Below are 21,687 nucleotides of genomic sequence, written 5' to 3'. Positions count from 1 at the left end.
TCATTTAATTTATGATGTAACATCCCGATATTGATTTCCAGTCAATCAACCTTTTATCCATGCTTCCTCGTGCGAGCGGTGGAATAAAGCATCACACCCACAGGCCCGGCCCACAGCCCAGTTCTGCTCATTGTGGTCTGATGAAGCTCAACAGGCGTCGGCTGGAGACGGACGTCATTTCCAACAGGCTGCACGACAAATGACTGACAGCTGCTCTGTTTTCATAAGACGCCGACGCGCTGCTCACTCAGCTGTCACCGGTCTGCTTCCGATTTCAAACCGGAAACCACACGGCCTTTGTTCTGCAGACGTGCTCCGTCAAATTTAGCCCAATTATTGATTATTGGGCGGGTATCAAACCTCAGAACTCGCCCCGGTACTGACCGACATGAGTCAGAGTTTAGAAAAACTGGCTGTAACTAAAGATTTCTTTCATTGACGTTTAATCTAAATAACTTCTTAATTCATCGTTTGAATTTACCACAGCCAAAGGAAATAAATTCAGATCAAACCAACACTCTAAAACTAAAATGTGACAAACAAAAGTATTAAATCCTCACATCTAAGAAGCTGAAACCAGAGAATATTTGATGGTTTTGATTGAAAAATGGATAAAATGATTCACAGATTATGAAAATTCTTGTTTTTCTGACGATCGACTAATCGACTAATCCTCGCAGCTCTGCATCAAATGTCTTATTCTAAATCTAAAACATCTCAGACCTTTTGTCTTCTTCCATCTCCCTCAGAGTGAAGTATCTGAGTTTGTTTTTTCTGTCAGTTTCACAAAGCAGCAGCGATCGAGCTTGAATTTACGGTTTATAAACCCCTCGCTGAACGACTGCAGGTTCAGGAGGTTTATGAGTTTCATCAAGTTACATCATCATCTAAACCCCTCCTCACAATTCACCGACTGGTCCAACTTCCAGCTGCTGGAATCAAACTAAGTCTCAGTGGATGTTTTGCAGCGGCTCTGTAACTAATGTACCGCACTGTAAGAAACACAAATTCCAGTTTAAAATGAAATCCTGACCAGATGCTGCAGCGCTGAGTCTGATGACGAGATCTGAGAATCCCAGAAAAATCTGGGGATGAAATATCAGCCATTTTCTTTTTTGACATAATAGAAATAAAATAAAAAATAATAAGAAACAGATTATTTAAGTTTAGATTTTTTTTAAAGATGCACTAAAAAAAGAACTTGTCTTTTAACTAATTAACTCTAACGGATAAACTGTGTAATGGAAACACTTTCTAAATTATAGATTAGATTAGATATATATATATAGATACAACCAATATATAAGTTCAGCTCTGCTTCAAATGTCGTGTTTGTTTCATATATGTGATATAAAACGAAGGAAAGCAGCGAATCACAGCGGAGAATCTGTGGCCAGAGAATGTGACTGATAAATGACTCAAACAAAAAAACTGTCAAAATTACTGTCGATTAGTTCTCTGGTGATTGACTAATCAATTCATCAACTAATTACAGCTTTATTTCCCAGATTGAAATCTCTGCCGCTGCAAAGTTAAAAGCAGCTTCAGTAGCTTCACGATCAGAACAATTTAAAACTTCTACTGAATAAATCCTGCGCGACATGAAACCACAACTACATATTTACATTATATATCCTGTAAACACTGTGAGTCTCATCACAGGCCTCCAGATTTCAGATAACATCACCAGTTCTCCTGTGGAGCCTCGTTCCTCAGCAGCTTCATAGTTTCAGTCATTAAGCTTGATTAGGATTGAGTAATTAATCATAGATGATTCATGAAAATCCTTATTAAAAGCACTGCAGATAGAGAAAAACATTCAGGCCGCACTGACCTGAAACGCACCGCTGCAGGACACAGGTGTGTGTGTTTGGTGAGTGTATGTTCACACAGAAACTCGGGCCGAGCTGATCGCAGGGAGAATGTGGAGGCGAATCGGCACGATCGCCCCTCACCGACTCAAAGAGCTTTGATACGACGACATGAAATATTCAGCAGAGGAGAAAATGTGCCGACAGATTCACACCTGAGCGGCACTTTGTTGATGAAATATGCATGTGTGGACATTCCCTCGTCTTCACCCAGAGTCTCTTTGTTCCTCCTGCTCAGACAGTTTCATATTTGAACACCTTGGACTTCATCCATCACACACAAAAACCTCCAGAGGACGTTAAACACACCGACACCACACCTGAGAGGTTACTTCGGGGGTCCGCCGGACATCTCGGCGCTGACGTCCAACAAGTCCATCGACAGCTCCGCCGTCTGTCCCGCCTGCGGGTCGCTCTGCGTGAGGGCGCCCGGCTAAATGCTCCGAGAGCGGCGCCTTAACGCCTAAAGGTCACAGTGAGACGGCAGAGATGATGTGATGTAGGCGACGCTGAGAGAGGGAACGGGGGAAAGGGGTTTTATCCTCACCAGAGCTCAGCTGATTCCCCAGTTTATCTAATAAACAGGTGGAGCGCCGGATCGTTTCTCTATGACGGAGAGGAGGAAGAAGTTCCATCCTGCAGCTCCACCCGTCAGACCTGAGAGAAAACTGCTGCCTCGGCTTCTTCACACAAACACAAACGTCTTTGTGGAAGGAAACCTCCTCGTTTTACTTCCTCGCCACTAGTTTTGTAGAAGAAGAATCCTTTTTGTTGAACAAAATACTTCAAACCTCTCTTAATTAGGTGACCGCACAGGTGGCGAAATGATTAGACAATTAAATGAGGATTAATCAATCACATCTCAAGCGAACAAAAAGGCAGAAAACTCTCTGATTCAAGCTTCTCAAATATGAGATTTTGCTGCTTTTCTCAAACAGTTTCTGTTTCAAATCTGTGTCTGAGCTTCTGGATTTTCTTGTGATAAATGTCAAGATGCTTAAAACATCTTGATCTCCACTTAACATCTTTTCAGGGTGTTATTTAATATAAGTGAATCATCAACGGGGCAATAAAATGAAGATTTATGAGGCGAAATTGCTTCAGCTAAAGGGAGGAAATGTGAGGATATGACTGTAAACTGGATAAGAACTGGAAGAATTAATTCCATTATTAATGAATCTGCAGATTCATTTTCCAAGGTGACGTTTTCAAAACAAGCCCTGAACCAAAAGATATTCTGTTTGCTATTAAAACTAGTAAATATTCACATCCGAGATTTTTTTTTGGGGCGTTTTGGGTAAAAAAAAAAAAAAAAGAGAAATGAAGATTAATTCTCTGCGTGTTTTTCTTTCCCTTCTGATTTTAAGCCTCTTTGAAAAGATGCCATCCATTTACCCAGCACGCTCTGCAGCACAGCACGCTCTTATTTTGTAATGACCACACACACACACACACACACACACACACACACACACACACACACACACACACACACACACACACACACACACACACACACGCAAAGCCATACACTCTCTCTAAATGATCACCACCTCACAAACCAACAGCAGACACTTTCTCGCCCTGTCACACGTCCATCACATGATCAGGAGGCCTGTCAAGACTCCATCCTGCTGTGATCCACCAACAACCCTGTCAGTCCTCTAAACACACACACACACACACACACACACACACACCTGAGTGTTTGGAGTGTTTCACACTGTCTTGACGTTCAGCCGTGACGTTTCAACTTCCTCTCGCCGTTTCCATCATTAATAACATCTGCCAGCAGCAGGTTCTGCTCTGATAAACACTCTCGACTGGAACAGGAGCTCCGAGAGGCCTGCAGCTGCCACAGCTTTACCTCAGTGTGTGTGTGTGTGTGTGTGTGTGTGTGTGTGTCACTGCAGTGGGAGAAAATAAAGGCTTTTATGAATGATGAGGCTGATCAGAGGGAAACGGGACAGTTTGATGTGTCGAGGTTTGACTGCTTTCAGAGATTTCAAAGGCCAGGACTGATGTTTCTGGATTAAAGCTGCAGATTCCTGATTCGTCTGAACGTATAAATACATCTGAGCCTTTTCACGCTGAATTATTCTGCATTTACAGAGTCTATTCTCCGTCGTCCCGGAGAGCCTGCCGCTGTATTTTCAGCTGCAGGTTGACACAAGTTTCACTGCAGCTCTGACAAAAGTGACAGACGAGTGGAAAAAAAAAAACAACCTTCAACCCAATAAATCTGATTTTTTACTGCAAAGCAAAGCGACGTAATTAAACACAAGTTCCCTGTGACGAACCGCAGTCACACAAATCTCCACGTCTATCACATTATCCACAACAAATGGACGTTTCAGGCAACAAGGTGGCTCGCATCCAGCATGTATCTAGGCTTCCTCCCTCACAATGTAGGCCTGCCCAGGCCTGTATGAATAAAATATGCCATCCCCATTATATAAGGCAGAAATGTGCTGCTCCTGTTTGAGATGTATTGAAATAACAGTAGGGTGGAAAGCTGTGATTGAGATTCAATGGCCCATAGAGAGGGGGAGAGAGAGAGAGAGAGAGAGGGGGAGAGTTTGCTGCATCTGTGTGTGGAAAGAGAGAAGAGGAAGGAATAGGAGGAGGAAAATATTCCCAAGCATCCTCCCCATCCTCAGCTGCTCCGCAGGCCCCGAAAACACAGAGGCAGGAGGCTGAGATCACGGGCATCAAAAGCCCCAAACTGCCCCTCTGTGCTGCGCTGTCACGCAGCGTTGCATCGCAATGCTATTATTAAACACGACCACACACACATACAAACACACGCACGCACACACGCACACACACACATACACACAGGTATGATTATGTCAACATCTCAAGGTCAAACAACCGGTTGTGTCTCATTTTTTTTTTAATGAACGGCACCGCGGCGGAGACAAAGAGCAGCGGCCGAATCCCGCAGTGTGTTCCCGCTCTGCCCTCATCCTCTCCCGGCTGCACGGGGCTGTCCAGGCCGGTCCCCTGGCTGACAAACATCTGGATGGGGAGGAGCGGGAGGGGACGGGAGGAGGAGGCGGAGGGGGCCGCAGGAATGAACGGTTAGATTCCGTTGGTAGGTAAAGCTCCCGGTGCGGATGGTGATGGTGATGGTGTGATGGTGGTTGGTGATGAGATAACGGGATAACGAGGGGGAAAGAGGAGGAAGAGGAAGAGGAGGAGGAGGAGGAGGAGAGGGGGAGAATGCTTGCGCTTTTCTCGCCCCGTTTTTATTCATGTCTTACCCTCTGACAGCTCCAGCTCCAGCTCCGCCAGCCGGGCTCGGATCTCCAACGGTATCGGCGACGCCTCACGGTCCGCCATTCGGCTCGTACCGTAGAAATCACCTCCCCGGTTCAACTGCTGCCGCCGCCGCCGCCGCTGCTGCTGCTGCTGCCGCTGCTGCTCCTGCCTCCTCCTCCTCCTCCTCCTCCTCCTCCGCCGCTCGGAAAGGGAGAGCTTCTCCTCGGCGGCCCCTCCTCGGCGGAGGCGCGTAAAACACTACGAAGCGTCGAGGGAAGAACAAAGAGGATAAATCTGGGGCTCGTTTTAACGGGGGCCCGCCATGGCGCCCGGCTCCTCGAATCGGTAAAGAGCCCGGTTGCTCGGTCGGATCTCTACGCTGCCGTTGCGGTGGTTGTGGCTGTGGTGGTAGTGATGATGATGATGATGATGATGATGATGATGAGGCTCCGAGTCAGCGCCGTTTGCAGCTTCTTGCCGCTGGTGTCACGTGACTGTACGGAGGCAGGAGGGAGGGAGGAGGCGGCGGCCATCACCGGCAGGGGGCGCAGCGAGCAACCACACCTACAACAGTTTAGTTTCACTGCATTTAATCACAAAATACCTCATTAACTCACAAACTTAAAGAATATATATTTTTTAAATAATTTTATTATTTAAACATATTTCAACTTAAATGTCTGGTGGGATGCTGTCTTTTCATTTTATTTTTTATTTTCCTTTTTAAAAAAAAAAACATTAGGGCTGAAAACAAACAAAAATAAATCTGGCATTGATTTTATTTGCAGTCACTGTCTAAACATTTCCATTGTCTGCATATATACTGTATGTGTGTGTGTGTGTGTATGTGTGTTAATTATTATACTTATATTTAAATATTTCACAAAAATAAAAAAACGTTAAATAATTATAATTCTTAATATTGATGTTCTTTTAGAAACACATTCCACTGAATAAACCCTAGTTTTGCAGGTGTGGGGTCAATCTATATCTGATTGGCTATTCCCTCTTCCCTCAGCAGACATGATCAATTATGTGAGTGACTTTAACACTTGACTGTAAGGAGGAAGTCAGCTGGTAAATGTGTCTTATTACTGTAAAAAATACTCCATTACAAGTAAAAGTCTTGCATTTAAAATTCTACTTAGGTAAATGTCAAATTTGTATAAAATATTAAAGGTTGCCACTCTGCAGAAGATTGCCTGAGATTATTGATACTGATGCATGAATGTCGTTGCTGTTGCGGCTGCTCAGGGTTGGACTGTCTGAGGACACTTAGCGTGCAACATTTTGAAATTAAAGAAAGATTTATCTTTATTTTCTGAAGCCAAACACAGCTGTATTTGATTGCGCTTTGTTTGGTCAGCGATGCTCTCCTGTTTTACAGATTGCCTGTCTTCTCCACTGCATTTTAATGTGGTCATTCTTTATTCAACAGCTGCATGTGGAAACTAAACCTCAACAGATTAATGTGATTAATATTTAAGGTCAAGCAGCTTTTAATTAAGTCCAGTATGACTGAACAAGCTTAATATGGCAGTGACACATATGTGAGCATCAATTTGTTCTTCTAATAACACCGTATTTCATTAGTATTATTCATCCCATTCATTAGGGCTATAGCCCTCCAAGAATCAAATCATCCTCATTGTAAACAAGTGGTGGGGCCACATAATGGAGTCATGACTGTTACAATGTGATTCAACTTCCATCTGCTGGTTGGAAGGAGGAACCACAACCAAGGGAGTGAATGTCATCGAACTTACCCAAAGCCTCTGTGTGTGTGTGTGTGTGTGTGTGTGTGTGTGTGTGTGTGTGTGTGTGTACGCTGCTGTGACTCTGCTGCTGTGTCCATCACCACTGTACTTAAAGAATATTAGTGATGGAAATGTATAAATGAAGAATAGAAAAGTAAAGTGAAAACATCATAACAAAAAGAAGAAATGAGTGGTGTAGTGAAGCTATGACTGGCTTCCCATCAACATACATAAACACAAAACAACATACATCTGCTAACATCTGTAACTTCAAAGGCACTTCTTTAATATTTGTTCAGTATTATGTACATCTGTACAGACAAAGTAACATGTGCCACAACCACGTCTGCTCTTTCTCCATGGCAACTGCTTTACATTTAAAATTTTATATTTTAAACAGAAGAACATTGGACTCAATACAATCAAATTCAAGTTCCCAAATACAGTTCAAGTTCTTTGTGCTGAAACAGTGCTTGGTTATGGACACTCACTAACTAACTACCCCGCACAGCTGAAAGCATGCTTCCCTTTACGGGACGACCTGTGTCCGAAACAGTGGGCGCTGCGACACTGAGGTACGTCCACTAGACTAAAGCTTTAACACACAAAAGCACTCCTGTCTAACATAAATAAAAAGATGACATAAATTAAATTCTAAAATGAAAAAACAAATCATGCGGAGATAAAGGATTGAGATTCAGTGCTCTTCAAGTTCAATTTGATTCCTCGACTAGCAAGATCAAATCAATACAGAGGTGTGATCCTCCCAGTACTCACTAATACACACTGGACCTTTGACATCTCACCAACATCTGAAACCGAAACAAACTGGGTGAATGGCACTAACACTGAGAGAGAAACAAACGTGTGCCCACAGCTGCCCTGTAGACCAAAGCATAACAAAGATGTATGGAAATAAAAACCACCAAAACCAGTTCAGGATCATGGCAGAACGTCCTGTACAGAGACAAATCAACACACACACACACACACACACACACACACACAGAGCCAGGAGAGAAGTGCCGGTGCCATCAGCAAAACAAGACTAAATCAAAATGGAACCTGACTCCCGATAAACTGACCTGAACCACAAACCAAGAAATAAAACTAATGTAAAGTAGCGGCTCAACATTTACACATTCTTTCCGTCTAAAATTGGCATCCTGAGAGGTTAACGCCCCCGAGCCCACACCAGCCCGTCCTGTCCTAAACCAGCCAGCAGTAAGACCCCCCCCCCCAGTATTGATCAGGGCTTCAGTTTCCAGATCCAGACCTAAATTGAGTTGATTTAAAGGCTTAAGGTAATATATGCTGATAAATCTTCAAACATGCAGCCTGTTTGTACAATAATACAATTTCAGCTTATAAGACACATAAGACCAATTTAAAAAAAAAAAAAAAAAAAAAAAAAAAAAAAAAAAGCTGTCTTTGTCCATCTTATATGATCACCACGGTAACAGAGCTGGGTTCAGGGGTGTGGCCCGGATAGGTTGGGATGTGCTCTGCCTCGGAGGCGGCGTGGTCAGCAGGTGGGGCCGGCTCACTGGACGACGCTCTCTGGCAGATCTCCGCATAGCTTGGCTTTTTGGACTCCTGACCAATCACAGCACAAGATGGGGTCAGTGTCTGTCACACCTTTCCTCTCCTGCTCATTAATGGCTTTCAAGTATCAAATTGATCCAATGTCCTTTTCAAGTATTGAACTATCGTCTCTACACCACTCAGGTCTTCACACTCACTGGGGCCAGAAAACACTGTTATTTGTTACTTATCATCAACTTTCTACAGCTGAACAAAACCAACAAAGTATGTGCAGTTATAGGTCATACTGCTTTGATGCACTAAATAAAAGTTAGTATTAAATTTCGTAAGAATATTTTTTCAGTCAAGAGATATCTCAAAACTTAGCTGTTATGAGTTTTTATTCCTTAGTATTTACTCTTCTTTCTTTAAGCATCTTTGCGTTCACCGACAAGATCCATATTAATCGGATTATTATAATTCAAATTATATTAAATTATATTATATTATTATTATCTTTATTAGGTTTAGTGACATTTTTAGTAAGGATAGTCAAACACATGGTCGGGCTCTAGTTTAGTATATTTTTGTATTTCCCGTTGTGACAGTATGTTTCGGTGGGATTGACAGATATGGACAGAGACGAACATTAAACATGGAAAGAGTAAAAAGACCCACAAGCTCATCTGATATGCTTAGATTAAAAAGATGCTATTTTAAATAGAGTAGCTCTTAAATAAAAACAGTAGAAACAATCAACACTATATATTAGCTGAAACTGCAGCTGAGCAAGTCTTACTGTGACTGGTTCCTGTGTGAGCTGAGCAGGTCTGTCCTCACTACTCGTCTCTGCACTCTCCATCACATTTCTATGGAGACAAGCAGAACAATCTCTATACACACAGCTGACCACAACTGGTGCCATGACAACTGAACCACATATGAAATATCTCAATAGTAAGGAAAAATAAAAATAACTTCAGACACTTGTAGATTCAATCATGTTATAAGCCGAGGGGAACAGTAAAGGAACCTCGAGGAATATTTAAATGTCAAAACAGAAAATGAACCAGAAGAGCTAATGCAGAGTTTACTGCAGAGGTAAATCTGTGTCAGGATACTTACTGCTGTGAGACTGGCAGAGGCTCTTCTGACATTGTTGGCACTGATGCGCAGGGGCTGCTGCTTTTGACTGGATCCTGTGACAATCATAACACAGTTCAGCCATCAGTGCATGTGACTTCACACTGCCTGGGTTTTCAGTCTGAAAACAGACTGTCACCTTGTGTGTCAGACAGACAGACAGAGAACTTGGTTACCTTGACGCTGCCGTTAGCTGCAGGTACAGTTGCTATGGCAGTGTTTGCTGGAGGAAGAGGAGGGAAGCTCGTCAGCCCGAGCTCAAGAGGAGGAGACGGCTGACGAGGAGGCGACTGATTCTACACAAACAAACACAGTAAATATCGAGTCTCAACAAACTTTACAAACACTAATAAGCTAAGTGGCTACTTACACGACTGCTTGATGACAAATCTGCTCCTCTGGCTCCTCCTCTCCTCCTCTGGTTGAAGTTTCCTCTCCTGCAGAGAAACAGAGCCTTGATACTGAAGGTTGATTCACACTTCTGCATTAAAGCATCATTCAACCTACAGTATCCAGCAGTGTGTCTGTGCAGCCGTAGACGGCTATGGATGTGCACCTTTTAAGAATTGTAATTACATAAAGATGCAGCTTCTCAGAAAAACAAAAAACAAAAAAGCATCTTCACCTCAGGTTACAACTCACTCTCACACCGCAGCACACATGGCTGTAACTACGGCAACCTGATGATTAAGTATAATTCAGACATAAATCCAAAAATTCAGCAGTTCCTTCTACTGATTTGCAGGTTCTACTGTTTCCTTGTGTATTTTATCCACATACACCAGAAAAGATAAAGAAACACACGGTGCAGTAAAGTGCTGTACGACTTGCTGTCAGTCTGCAGGATTTATTCTCCCTGTGTAGCACTGAGACAAATGACAGACACAGTGAATGAGCTCCCTGTCAGTCTGTTTGACCTTATGCTAACTCATGCTAACTTGTTATTCAGAGGAAGGACAATATGAGTGACATTACAGTCAAAATTTAATGTACAACTTTTTTTTTTTGCACACTACAACTACATGACCTGTGTTAGTTATGCAGATATGGAAGGACTACATTTGGTGATACAAACAGTGGAGACTTTATTCCCAAATGTCTGAAAATCTGAGAAGTTCATGTTTTTACCTTCCCCGGTCAGAAGTGGGTGCCAAGACTTGCTTGTGGGGCTCCGTCTTTCCGCCTCTGCTTGGACGGCGCATGTTGCCCCGCGACCGCCCTCGGCCCGGCTTCGTCGGAGAAGAGGAGCGATCCATTGGTGCGTGCTCTGATGAGTACGAGTAGTCATTCTGATGGTGCTGCCAACGGTCTCCAGAGGTCGACCACCTCGAGCCTCTCCTGGAAGATGTTATTGATGAAACATTGTGTTGACCGGCGTGTGGTCACTCCAAAATTAACAACAGACTGACAGCCATACTAATATGATAACAAAAATATTATCACTGCTGATGAATGGGAAGTGTACACACATTTCTTTCTTATTATAATTATGCAAAACAACATCAGACACAGACGCAGGATCACAAGTAGCTACCTGAGCCTGTGCGGGTTGTGAGGTTTGAAGTTGGAAGCTGCTGCGAATCCATTCATGAAATCATTCAGTGATGGAGGCTACGGGCAAAAAAGTAGCTTGATGAAAACTAAATCACACACACACCACAGACCTCTACTGTTCACACATTCAATGAGCGACATCCAGCAACAGTCTTCACAATTCAAAGAAAAGGAAAATGAATGTTGCAATGGTGATGCAAAAATAAAGCGTCTTCCTGTTACATGTCATCCTGAGAAGCGTTTCCGACATCAAAGGCCTCACCTCACCACAGTCCTGGTATCCTGGAGCAGCTGATGCCCACATCTCACTGGTGAAGTCGTATAGCTGCTGTGCTGGCATGTGGGTGGGGCAGGGCTGCTGATAGGCCGTCGGGGTGAAGTAGGAGCCATAATGGTTGCCACACTGATCCAGCTGGGCGGGTCTGTAGCCATTTTTTGGAGCGTAGGAAGTGACTGCCATGGTTTTGGCCTTTATCCTCACCATTAACGGCTTTCCCTTAAACACCCGAACCTCTTCTCTGAGGTACTTGTAGGCCTGAAGAAGGATAGAAACATGTCACTGTCTGTTTTCATTGCGTAAAGTACACCATATCACAGCTGTTTTATGGTCTTCCTGTTACACTGAAGCATATTCTAATCAACATTTCTAAACTGTAAACAATAAAAGCATTACTTCAGTGATTATTGGCTGTATTTTTACCTGCTGTGCCTCGGCTTCGGATGTAAAGGTGATGAACCAGTTATCGTTGCTTACAAACTCACAGCTCAGGAACTTGGGCAGGTCCTCACCATCAAACAGAGCCTCCACCTCCTGCACCACAGTAATGTTAAACACACTGACACTGTCACATATAAACTTTACACTTAAAAATCCCTGGTTACTATTGACAGCAACTAGTACTGAACTGAGAAATGAACTATTCTGCTAATAGGAGGAGTATGACAGGCGTTAGGTTGTGTCAGCGTAGGTGGTGGAGCCTTGCCTCACGAGGAGTGGTGTCGGGGATCTCACGAAGGATGATAACACATCGACTCTGTCTGGGCCGAACCTTCTGTCCACACGGAGCCACCTGGACCAGTGGCAGGGCTAACATCCAATCAGAAGACAGGAGAGTGTCTCAGAAACAACAATAAGTGTGAGATATTTGGAATGGAAATTGATTGGTGAAATGATTAATGCATTATCTGTATATAATTTTCTACCCTGAATAAAAATCGAAACAATAAATGTCAGTCAGAGATTTCTGCACATAAATAAACACTAACATTTCAGGATGTCGGAGATGAGGTCCAGGTCTGTGCTGAGATTCTTGATCTGGTCGAGGCTGGCCAGAGTTGAGATGGGAACGTACTGGTCACTGTCCATCTGAGATGTGAGGTACAGGTCGCTGCCAAGGTGCTCCCTGTGGAGGGACAGAGGATCTGATAAGAAGAATCCTCTACTGAGGAATGTCTGGAGGGGTTGCCAGGGGTTACATCATGTCAAACATGCTGGACAAAGAACTAATAAAACAAAATGATTGTATTGCACAATCAATGTAGTGCACAATGGTATTTCTACTGTTATCAGTGCATTGGTGTGACATTGTGAGTTTGTTTTTATGCTTCAACAACATGTTTGGTTCATAATCAGCTAAACATTTGATGACTTCTTCCAGAGAACTCAGAGAAGTGATGTGTTGTGAGTTGTGACCTGGTCAGGCAGGACTCCAGAACTGTCCTCAGCTCCTCTCTGATCTCATCTGAAACCAAAGGATGTCATTACCACATCTGAGATCACAGAGTCATTGTGGTTTAACTGTGTTGAAACATAAGTACAGTTAATATAAACTGGAAAAACAAAAGTCAGATTCATACCTGAGACAGGTGGGTCACAGGACTCTCCATTAACTATAGGTGCTTCAGCAGTCAGGGTCTGGTACTCCAGTGTAGCAGGATCAGCCACAGCCTCGACCAGCCCCATGTTCTCCAGCTGGAACTCTGGCACATACCCTAAAATAAAGATAAAAAATCAGCCCCACAGCATCTTACCACCACAACGTAACCACAGTCTGCATGCAGGCATTGACATCCTTTAACCAATGATGTTTTTGTGTTGTTCAAAGAATAGATCACACACTCTTGGAATGTAGTGAACATCATAATTTGAAAACAGAATGTTTATTTTAGTTCTGGGGTCCAGGTAAAGGTGACCCCAGCGTACCTTCGTTATTGGTCAGATCGTTGGAGAATGGAAGCCATGGCTGCTGAGCCTGAGGGTACGCGGCGTCTGGGATGTCCAAGTTAAAGTTGTGATTGGTCCATACCTCAGCATCAGGGTTAAGGCTTGGAGCAGCAACAGGTTCCTGAAATGAAAATGTGCACAGTATTAGTCTGATATGAAAAGTTAAATCAAACAGATTTATAAGATTTTTTAAAAACATGTGGGAGAATTATTTATAGAGAACAGAGAAAATCAATATGAATGTTTACTACAGATTCTGAATTGACACAGGCTTTTTTTCAGATAACACAACATCTGAATCTGATTTAATCTAACCTTTTATATCAAGGCTGTTATTACCTCCACCGGGGAGTTTGTTTTCACCAGTGTCAGTGTGTTTGTCAGCAGGATTACACAAAAATGAAGCGCTCTGGTTTGCCAAATGGTTACAGCGCATGCCACATAAATGCAACGTCCGTGGTTCAATTCTGTCTACGGACCTTCTCTCTCCCTTGTGTTTCCCATCAACCCCTCCACTGCTGACTGTCAAACAAAAGGCAAAAAAATAAAAATAAAAATCCAGGGAAAAAAAAGGATTACAGAAAAACTTCTGAACTGATTTGCGCCAAACCTGGTGGAGGGATGATCAGGGAAGTTAGTTTTGGTGCAGATCCAGATCACTTATTGTGAGTTTGATTTTTTTTCCTGAGGTCTGATGTATGGTGTTTGACACAGGTCTCTCTGAGTGCTGTTCTAGTTTGACAAGTGGTCTGCATACCTGTATTATGAGCATGTTACATAATTTCTTATCTCATTCTAATAGAACCGAGACTGTATATCAAGGACATCCGTGTGAACAATGACCACTACTAATATAACATCTTTGGAAGAAGGTGTATGTAAGACTCTACCGACTTTCATTCCAGTGGTAAATGCTGAGTCCTGACCTGTTCATTGTGTGTTCTATCCTCCTCTATCATCTAGCCAGACACTCGAGTCTTTCTTTCCACCCAGAACCACATTAAAACATTTTAAATCTTTTGGGGATAAGACAAACTGAATGTAACTCAACCCAGCCACCCCACATATTGAGCGAACACTTACAGACTGAGAGCAATCTGTGTGCCAGTCCCACACACACGATCCCTGAGGCATCACAGTGCTGTAGGGGTAAGCTCCCAGCAGAGCCATGGAGGGCTGGAGCTCTGAGACCGAGGCTGGGATCTTCTCCGTGTCACTGCCCATCTTGCTCTCATCCTGGCTGGACTCGGTCTTGGACGCCCCCTGAGCCCACCCGTCACAGCTGTCCTCCAGACCCAGTTTGATCCAGGGATGGGGATAGAGGCGGCAAACTGAGGAGTCTGCGTCCTCTCCCAGCAGCTCGGACACCATCTCCCTCATCCCTCCCTCCCTCTCTCCCTCCTCAGTGGCTGATGGCAGTTCATGACCCCGGAAGTGAATCTCGTAAGACGGAGTTGAGGCATAAACGTCAATCTGACCCGGGTCCACTGTGATCATGTTGTGGTCCTCCTGGTCCAAAAACAAAGTGCTTTCATCCTGACAACTCAAGTCAGTGGGAATCATGTCAGCGTGGACCTCGATGCTTTCAGACGGTGTCTCTGTAGCTGAAGCATTGGGAGTTTCTGGAGGAATCTCACCGTCTTGTGCGGGGTGTTGCTCCGGTGACATGTTCACCTCATTAATTCCCTCCAGGTGAACTCCAGGTGATGAATCTCCAGGGTGAGGTAAACAGTCCGCAGTGTCATGCTGTGGGCTGACCTCGACTTGAGGGCTCTCACAGTCATGGCAAACACTCGAGGTAAATGTTTCTGGTGGTTCAGAAGATGGTTGTGGACTGTGGGACTGATGTTCTAAATCATCTGCAGATTGATGCTGAATTGACGAAGAGACGGGATCAATCTGAGTCACCTGTGTAACCATCTCTTCCTCCTCTTCTTCCCCACACTCGCACAGAGACACTTTCACCAGCTGATATTCATTCATTAGGACTGGGCTGCTTTCACTCACAGTAGCAGTACTGAAACTCTCTTCGTCTTCCTCAAAGGTTGCGCAAGGAGATGAGGAAGAGGGAGGTGGAGTGGAGGAAGAAGGAGGTGGAGTGGAGGAAGAGGAAGGTAGAGTGGAGGAAGAGGGAGGTGGAGTGGTGGAAGAGGGAGGTGGAGTGGAGGAAGAGGAAGGTAGAGTGGAGGAAGAGGGAGGTGGAGTGGAGGAAGAGCGAGGTGGAGTGGAGGAAGAGGGAGGTGGAGTGGAGGAAGCGATAACAGAAAGCTCTCCTTCAGCTGGAGGAGGCAGTGTGGGAGGACTGAGACTTGAATCCTCAGTGCCGTTCTCAGGGTCCTGAAGCATGATGCTTGTATTCACAGCTGCACAGTCGTCACAGCGCTCAGACAACACATCACATTTTTCATCACTGGTCTCTAGGTGAGAGGTGTTTTGGCTTGTTTCAGTTAATCTGATTGTAACATCACCTCCCTCGACATGTTCGCTGCTGTGATCAAATTCTGGTTTTGGTTTTTTGGCTGCCTGTCTGTCATCTCCGCTCATGAGGACATCCTGGAAAAGCTCGTCTGAGCCTGACACCACCTCACCTTCAGTTTTCACGTCAGAGCTGTCGACCTGTGTGTCACAGAAATCAAATCTGGTGTCGCTCTGCTCAGATTCAGTAAATGGAGGTTCAGTATCTTGAATAGGAGGCTTAATGCTGCTCAGTTCAAATCTTGGATCATTTGAATTAACATCTAATTTGTCAGATGTGTTAGATTCACACTGGTGAAATGTGGTTTTAGTTAAATCTGACAGAGGGGTCAGACTTGTGTGACAGGAGAAAGCAGCAAGTTCGATTGGCAGTGACGACACAGCGGAGATGGTGGAAAATGACGACACCTCTGTAAGAGTTGTATCTGTTGTGGCGCTGTGGACGTTATCACCCTCCTCACCATGGCTTCTGCAGATACTGAGAGGGATGGCCTGACTCTGCACGGAGGGTTTATCCATCTCAACATGTCCTCCAGAGAGAGGATCATCCTCCATGTGCAACAGTTTGAGGTCAAGCTCTAGAGAACTGAGGCTCTGACTGAAAGTTTCCAGTTCAGGTGATTCAGTGGCTGGTTGTGAACTTTGGATGTGCTTCTCTTTGACGACGAGAGACTCGTGCAGACGATCGTCAAGAGGATCTAAGACATAATTCACACTCTGATCCGATTCTTTCTCCTGGATCTCAGCCACTGTTTCCTCTGTGGTGTCTGCTTCTCCGTGGTCCTCCAGGTAAACAGTCTGCTCCTCGGTACACACACTCTCCACGCACACACACTCCTCTGTAACCGTCATCTCCTCTGACTGCTTCACAGTCTCACTCTCCACACGTTCATTCTCCTCCTCCACACATGCACTCAACATGTCATCCTTCAGTTCATCTGTCTGACAGTTCAAGTCTTCAGTGTGTGGTGTGGATGCCTGAGGGTCCTCGCCGTTCATGTGACTGCTGGATGGGGGCAGTGGGTCAGGCGGAGGGTCTACCAGCTGTGGAGAAACAACAGGTAGAGGTGAGGTGCTCTGCTCTTCTGGAAGTGAACTATCAAAGTGTGTGTGTGACAGGACACTGGGAGACTGTTCAGCAGCATGTGACTGTGTAGGTGCTGCTTCCTCATCATGTGACTGGCTGGTCATTTTAGGTTCTGTGACATATGTCTGCTCACAGACTGTAGATGCCTCTACGTTTGATTGGCTGAGGACCGGAGACTCCACTATGCAGGGCAGAGCAGCTGTTTCTGCTTCAGCTGTGAGCACTGACTTTGTTGCTCCAGCTGTTTCGGATTGACTGTGATCATGGTCATGTTCAAGGTCATCGGCGTCAATGGAACATATGCTGTAGAAGCTCTGGGTCCTTGTTTGGAAATCCTGACACAGTGTCGTGACAACACAGACTTCCCCACCTTCCTCATCCTTGTGCTCAGCTTCGGGGGAATCCTGCTGTGTCCCCTGACTCAAAGTGACCAGCGGCGACTGGTCACCTGACACCTCACTCACTGTGACGTTGCCCCGACAGGCAGCAGAGGGTAACCTGGCGGGAGATGACCAAGGGATTGCCGGTTTGTGCTGCTTCTGCCCCTCTGGGAGCTGACTGAACCATAAAGCCCTGCGTGTAGCGTTCTCTAAAATCTTCTCTCGGACTGGACTCTGTGTGGGCACCTCCTTATAGGGAGCCGGTTCACAGCTGGGCCTGGCAGTGTGGACCACGCCTGCCTCTGTGTCCGTGTTTGTATGTATGTTTGTCCTGGTTGTGATAATAATAGCCTTCTTCTCCTCTTGAAAGCCTGCTGGTTTAAGATCCCTCTGACTCTGCGTGGTGCCGTCCATGTTGGCCACAGCGACCTTTGTACAAACTTTTTTGTCCAGTTCTGGATGTCTCCCGTTATCTTCCAGAAGCTTCCACCGGTCCGGTCCGTCTGGCGCACATGTCCTCTCTTCCTCTAAGCACACATGCTGAGCTACAGCCTCAGCGTGTTGCCTGACCCGCTCTGTCACCTCATTCAGCCCATCGTGGAGCGGGGGCTGTAACAGACTGCTCCTCTCATTCTGCAGGCCGGGGTTGAGCTCCTTACTAAAGCAGCAGCCCATCTTCTACGGCCTAGAGTGGGAATAAAACAAAAGACTGCTATGGCCACACACACCAAGAGCCTACACAATACGAGACAAAATCATGAGCAGCTCCTCACGATCGCTCAGCCACATGCAGAAAGAGAAAAGACCCTCTACTCCCCCCTGCTTCACCCCCTCCCTTTCCATCCCCCTTTTTCTCCTCCCCTGCCCAGAATAGCAAATGTGAAGGAGCTCACATGTCCCTGCCACTCAACAGGGGGGTGCACACAACTTTATGTGTGTGTGTGCGTATGAATGTATGTGGAAGCCCTAGTTAGGCTACAGTTTGAGAGGGTCAGCACATGGCCCGGTGGCCACCAATCACATCGCAGTACTGCAGCAGCTTCCACTCCTCCTTCTCCCTCCCTGAAGCTCCCCCTTCCTCCCATCCCACCATTCACTTCTCTTCTTTCCCTCCCACGGATACCTTTCCGTTTCACTTACATCAGTTTTGCTTTCACGGCTTTAACTTCCCCCTCCCAACCTCCTCCCTGTCTCCCGTGACAAGGCCACTGACCCCCGGGCCCCAACAATCAGTCAGATTATCCAGTCTTTGTGAACAGGTTAAAGACTGAAACACTGGCCTCAAGATGACTTAGGAGCAGAGGGTCAATTGTCTTTTAAGAAAAACATTTATATAAAAATCACTCTTTAAATAAATCAACTTTAGTGTTGTTATTTCTGTGTACTCTGTACATGCAGCCTCTATTAGCTCTCCAGAGGTTTCTTCATTTTACCTTCTTTTATAAGTTTTTCCCTATCCAGATTAAGGGTTTACGGATAGTGTTTGTCATACGCTGTACAGATCGTCAAGTCCATTATGGAGTGTGTGTGTATGAATGTATGTGGAATTTTTTGGGTTCCAAAAATAAAAATAACTTGGTTTTCAGACTGAATTCTTACAATGAAGTTGACTAAACAAGTCTAGACAAGTTCATGTAGTGTTGAAGAGTGACTGTGCTGTGCGGTTATGTATATATTAGGTGTATAAGTACTGCAGGAGTATGTGTGTGCAGTGAGGTTAATGATACAGTACCTGGTAGAAGTAGTAGTATCCAGGACCTAGCGCTCCGAGCGTTAACTGCACCTGTGGATTAGCTGGACACAGTGGATACTGCTCTGACGTCATGTGACTTGGGCTGGTGGGTAACTGTACGGGACGAGTGCTGCCGCTGTCGATGGTCACCACGGAGACTGGCAGGGGGAGCGATGGAGAGAAGGAAATGAGTCACAACAGCAGGTGGCATGATGGAAACTGCAACAACTACATTATTCAACGTGGACTAAAACTGCAGCAGGATGAGCTGCTGTAAACAACAGACACAGGATCTTATATTTGTTTGTGATGACCAGATACGCAGTCATTATTTTATAGATCCACAACTGATTATTTTTAAGTTTTTGACACTTGGTCCGACAAAACAAACAATCTCTCGGCTCAACTGAGACCTATTGTAGTGAGGTCATTTTCTAACACGTCAACAAACTTTCTTACATTATTCTCACTTTATGTTTCTGCTACAGCAAAGACACTAAATGAGCAGCTCAACATCGACCTCACAAGCCAGTCTGACAAAAAACAGTACATCCAAAGATTGGACTCTTAATCAGCTTTTTTATGTTTAGGTATACATTTTATATGAATTAATAATAATTATGCCCAGTCTACGTGGGCTTACAAAACACCATGACCTCAGACAAGCCAGGACCACAGCGCAAAAAAATGGAAAAGCAACTTAAACATCTCTCACAGTCAGATCTTCAGACTGCCACTGTCTAACACAGAATTCATAAATCATAAATATATACATGACATAGTACTGGAGATATCTGAATAAATACTAACTGAATAACCCACCTTTCCTTATATTCAGGATTTTGAGACAAAATGTAACTGAACCATTTCATAGTAAATTAACACATCTTAATTTGAACAGCACAAAAGAAAAAGGGAATCGCTTTTCACTTCACAAAGCTGAGCCCACTCAATCAATTTTTTCTCTTTAATATTTTTTAACTGACCAACCTCAGTGGCTGGGAAGAAAACCAGCTCTCAGCTGTGCAACTAAAATCTTTGGCTTCTGGATAAACACACAGGCATATTGCAGTTTATTAGGAACACCTAGCTAAAACTAATGCAGTCCAATACAGCAGTCCTGCAATAATCCTCCCTTCATCACTGTCATATTGTTCAGTTTGTGTTGAACCTGTTTCAGAGAGGTGTTAATTCAACTTAATAGTCATTTTAAGGGCTGCAGTTTGTGGTGCTGTTGAACTGCATTGCAGGTGTTTTTATTATTTTGTCCACCCCCATTTATATCAATGAGGGTAGGCTAAAAAAGAGACACCCCTCTAATGCAGTACAGCTCAACAGCACCACACACTGCATCCTCCAAAATAACACCTTTTAAAGCAATTTCAATAGAACCTGAACATTATAACCTTCATGAAGGAGGATTTACTGCAGCACTGTTGTTTCAGACTGCATTAGTTTTAGCTAGGTGTTCCTAATAAATTGCCATGTTTATTATTCAGGGACATACTTTGTTTCACGTCACTTCAAAACAGTGTCAGATTGTGTTAGGTTAGCTAGATTCATTCACTCGACCAGTAACTAGTTATTTGGAGTGACATGGAAATAAACTTTGACTTCTCATTTATATCTGGTTTGTCCAAACTTTCCGGATACTAACGGATTTTAACGTTAACAGCTAGCTAACGTTACATTTCCCACGGCATTTGCTAGCAAACTTTGCAAAGCTAGGTCAACCTTCTAGCATTCAAAACACATCTGCCATTAAAAGCGACTAAAAATTTGCATTTGTAGTACATATTTTCAGTCGATTTTTCCCTCTTAGAACCCCAAAATAATCAATAAATAAAATATTTTGTGTTACCTTTCAGGACGCCTCCGGTATGTACTTGGTAACGTTAAACAGTCCTCTCGGCAGCAAGCCGTAAAACGCAAATAAGCGTCTTGTTGTTAGCTTAATTAGGAGAGGTTCACTAAGGAAAAACCTACAAACACACTTGTGTAAGTGAAAGCTGAGTTAACCGAACTAATAACCTCTTATCATCCGCAGTGTAAACGGCATTTTAGGAGCAAAGTGGCGGCCAACTGAGCCTCTAATTATCCGCCTACCGTTGGTTCGTTAACGTCCACAAATCGAACAATAACAGTAACGTTTACGAGGCTAACGGCTACAGCTAATGTAGCTTAGCTTTTCTCGCAAAAAAAAAAAAAAAGAAAAGAAAAGAAAAGAAAAAAGCGGGCTCCGTCCCGAGCTGTTTCCACCGACTTTGACCCAGGAACTCACCTGTCACCTTCCCCTCTGTTAAAGGCCGGAGTCGGACTTGATTTCTGGCTTTCCTGCAGAGTGTCTGTGGACTTTCTCTTCGTTTACGTCCATAAAACCGCCCGTTAACGTTACTTTCCCTAAACGTACACAAACACTGTAGTTGCTATGGAAACTGAATGTTGCTATAAAATCAGATAATTAAAATATTTTAATTGCACCTGCAGGGCTATAGCCAGGATTTTACAGTACTGAGTTAATTAACTGAATTAACTTAATTAATTGTGATATTAAAATAATGTAGGATGTTGAAATTAAAAAATGTTATCATTTATTTATTGGATTTAATTCCCATCTTTTAAATTCCCTTAAGGAAATTATGCATTTCAGATTCAAGAACCTTTTTTCCCCCTTAA

At 44.1% G+C, this 21,687-nt stretch overlaps 2 protein-coding genes across 4 annotated transcripts in view; both read right to left on the bottom strand.

Annotated features, from left to right (window-relative positions):
* LOC130161221 (disco-interacting protein 2 homolog C-like) overlaps positions 1-6,531 on the bottom strand; it is a 45,884-nt gene extending 39,353 nt beyond the window's left edge. For 2 of the 3 annotated variants that reach the window (XM_056364335.1, XM_056364337.1), the window contains exon 1: positions 5,138-6,530. In XM_056364335.1, the coding sequence (XP_056220310.1) occupies positions 5,138-5,216 (79 nt within the window). In that variant the 5' untranslated portion in view covers positions 5,217-6,530. Of the gene's footprint in view, positions 1-5,137 lie in introns of all 3 variants that reach the window. The other variant, XM_056364336.1, reaches the window with a different exon arrangement.
* Positions 6,532-7,155: 624 nt separating this feature from the next.
* LOC130161615 (uncharacterized) lies at positions 7,156-21,395 on the bottom strand. The gene is made up of 17 exons (XM_056365006.1): positions 21,293-21,395; positions 19,012-19,169; positions 14,421-16,856; positions 13,317-13,458; positions 12,971-13,105; positions 12,807-12,855; positions 12,380-12,516; positions 12,097-12,200; positions 11,814-11,924; positions 11,376-11,648; positions 11,094-11,170; positions 10,688-10,897; positions 9,930-9,996; positions 9,736-9,855; positions 9,542-9,615; positions 9,216-9,285; positions 7,156-8,488 (listed from the first exon to the last, which is right to left on the bottom strand). The coding sequence occupies exons 2-17, from the start codon at positions 19,102-19,104 to the stop codon at positions 8,333-8,335; spliced, it is 4,254 nt and encodes a 1,417-aa protein (XP_056220981.1). The 5' UTR covers positions 19,105-19,169; positions 21,293-21,395; the 3' UTR covers positions 7,156-8,332.
* Positions 21,396-21,687: the final 292 nt, after the last annotated feature.

The sequence above is a fragment of the Seriola aureovittata genome, chromosome 20, assembly GCF_021018895.1.
Source record: "Seriola aureovittata isolate HTS-2021-v1 ecotype China chromosome 20, ASM2101889v1, whole genome shotgun sequence".
Lineage (NCBI taxonomy): Eukaryota > Metazoa > Chordata > Actinopteri > Carangiformes > Carangidae > Seriola > Seriola aureovittata.
Note: the sequence above shows the minus strand (reverse complement) of the source record. Positions and strands in the feature narration are given on the sequence as shown.

Coding starts and splice junctions, on each gene's coding strand:
- LOC130161615 (XM_056365006.1), bottom strand. CDS start 19,104: ATGACGTCAGAGCAGTATCCACTGTGTCCAGCTAATCCACAGGTGCAG. Junction 13,106..13,316: donor CGATCTGACCAATAACGAAG/GTACGCTGGGGT, acceptor TCTTTATTTTAG/GGTATGTGCCAGAGTTCCAG. Junction 9,286..9,541: donor CCTCTGCCAGTCTCACAGCA/GTAAGTATCCTG, acceptor TTGTCTCCATAG/AAATGTGATGGAGAGTGCAG.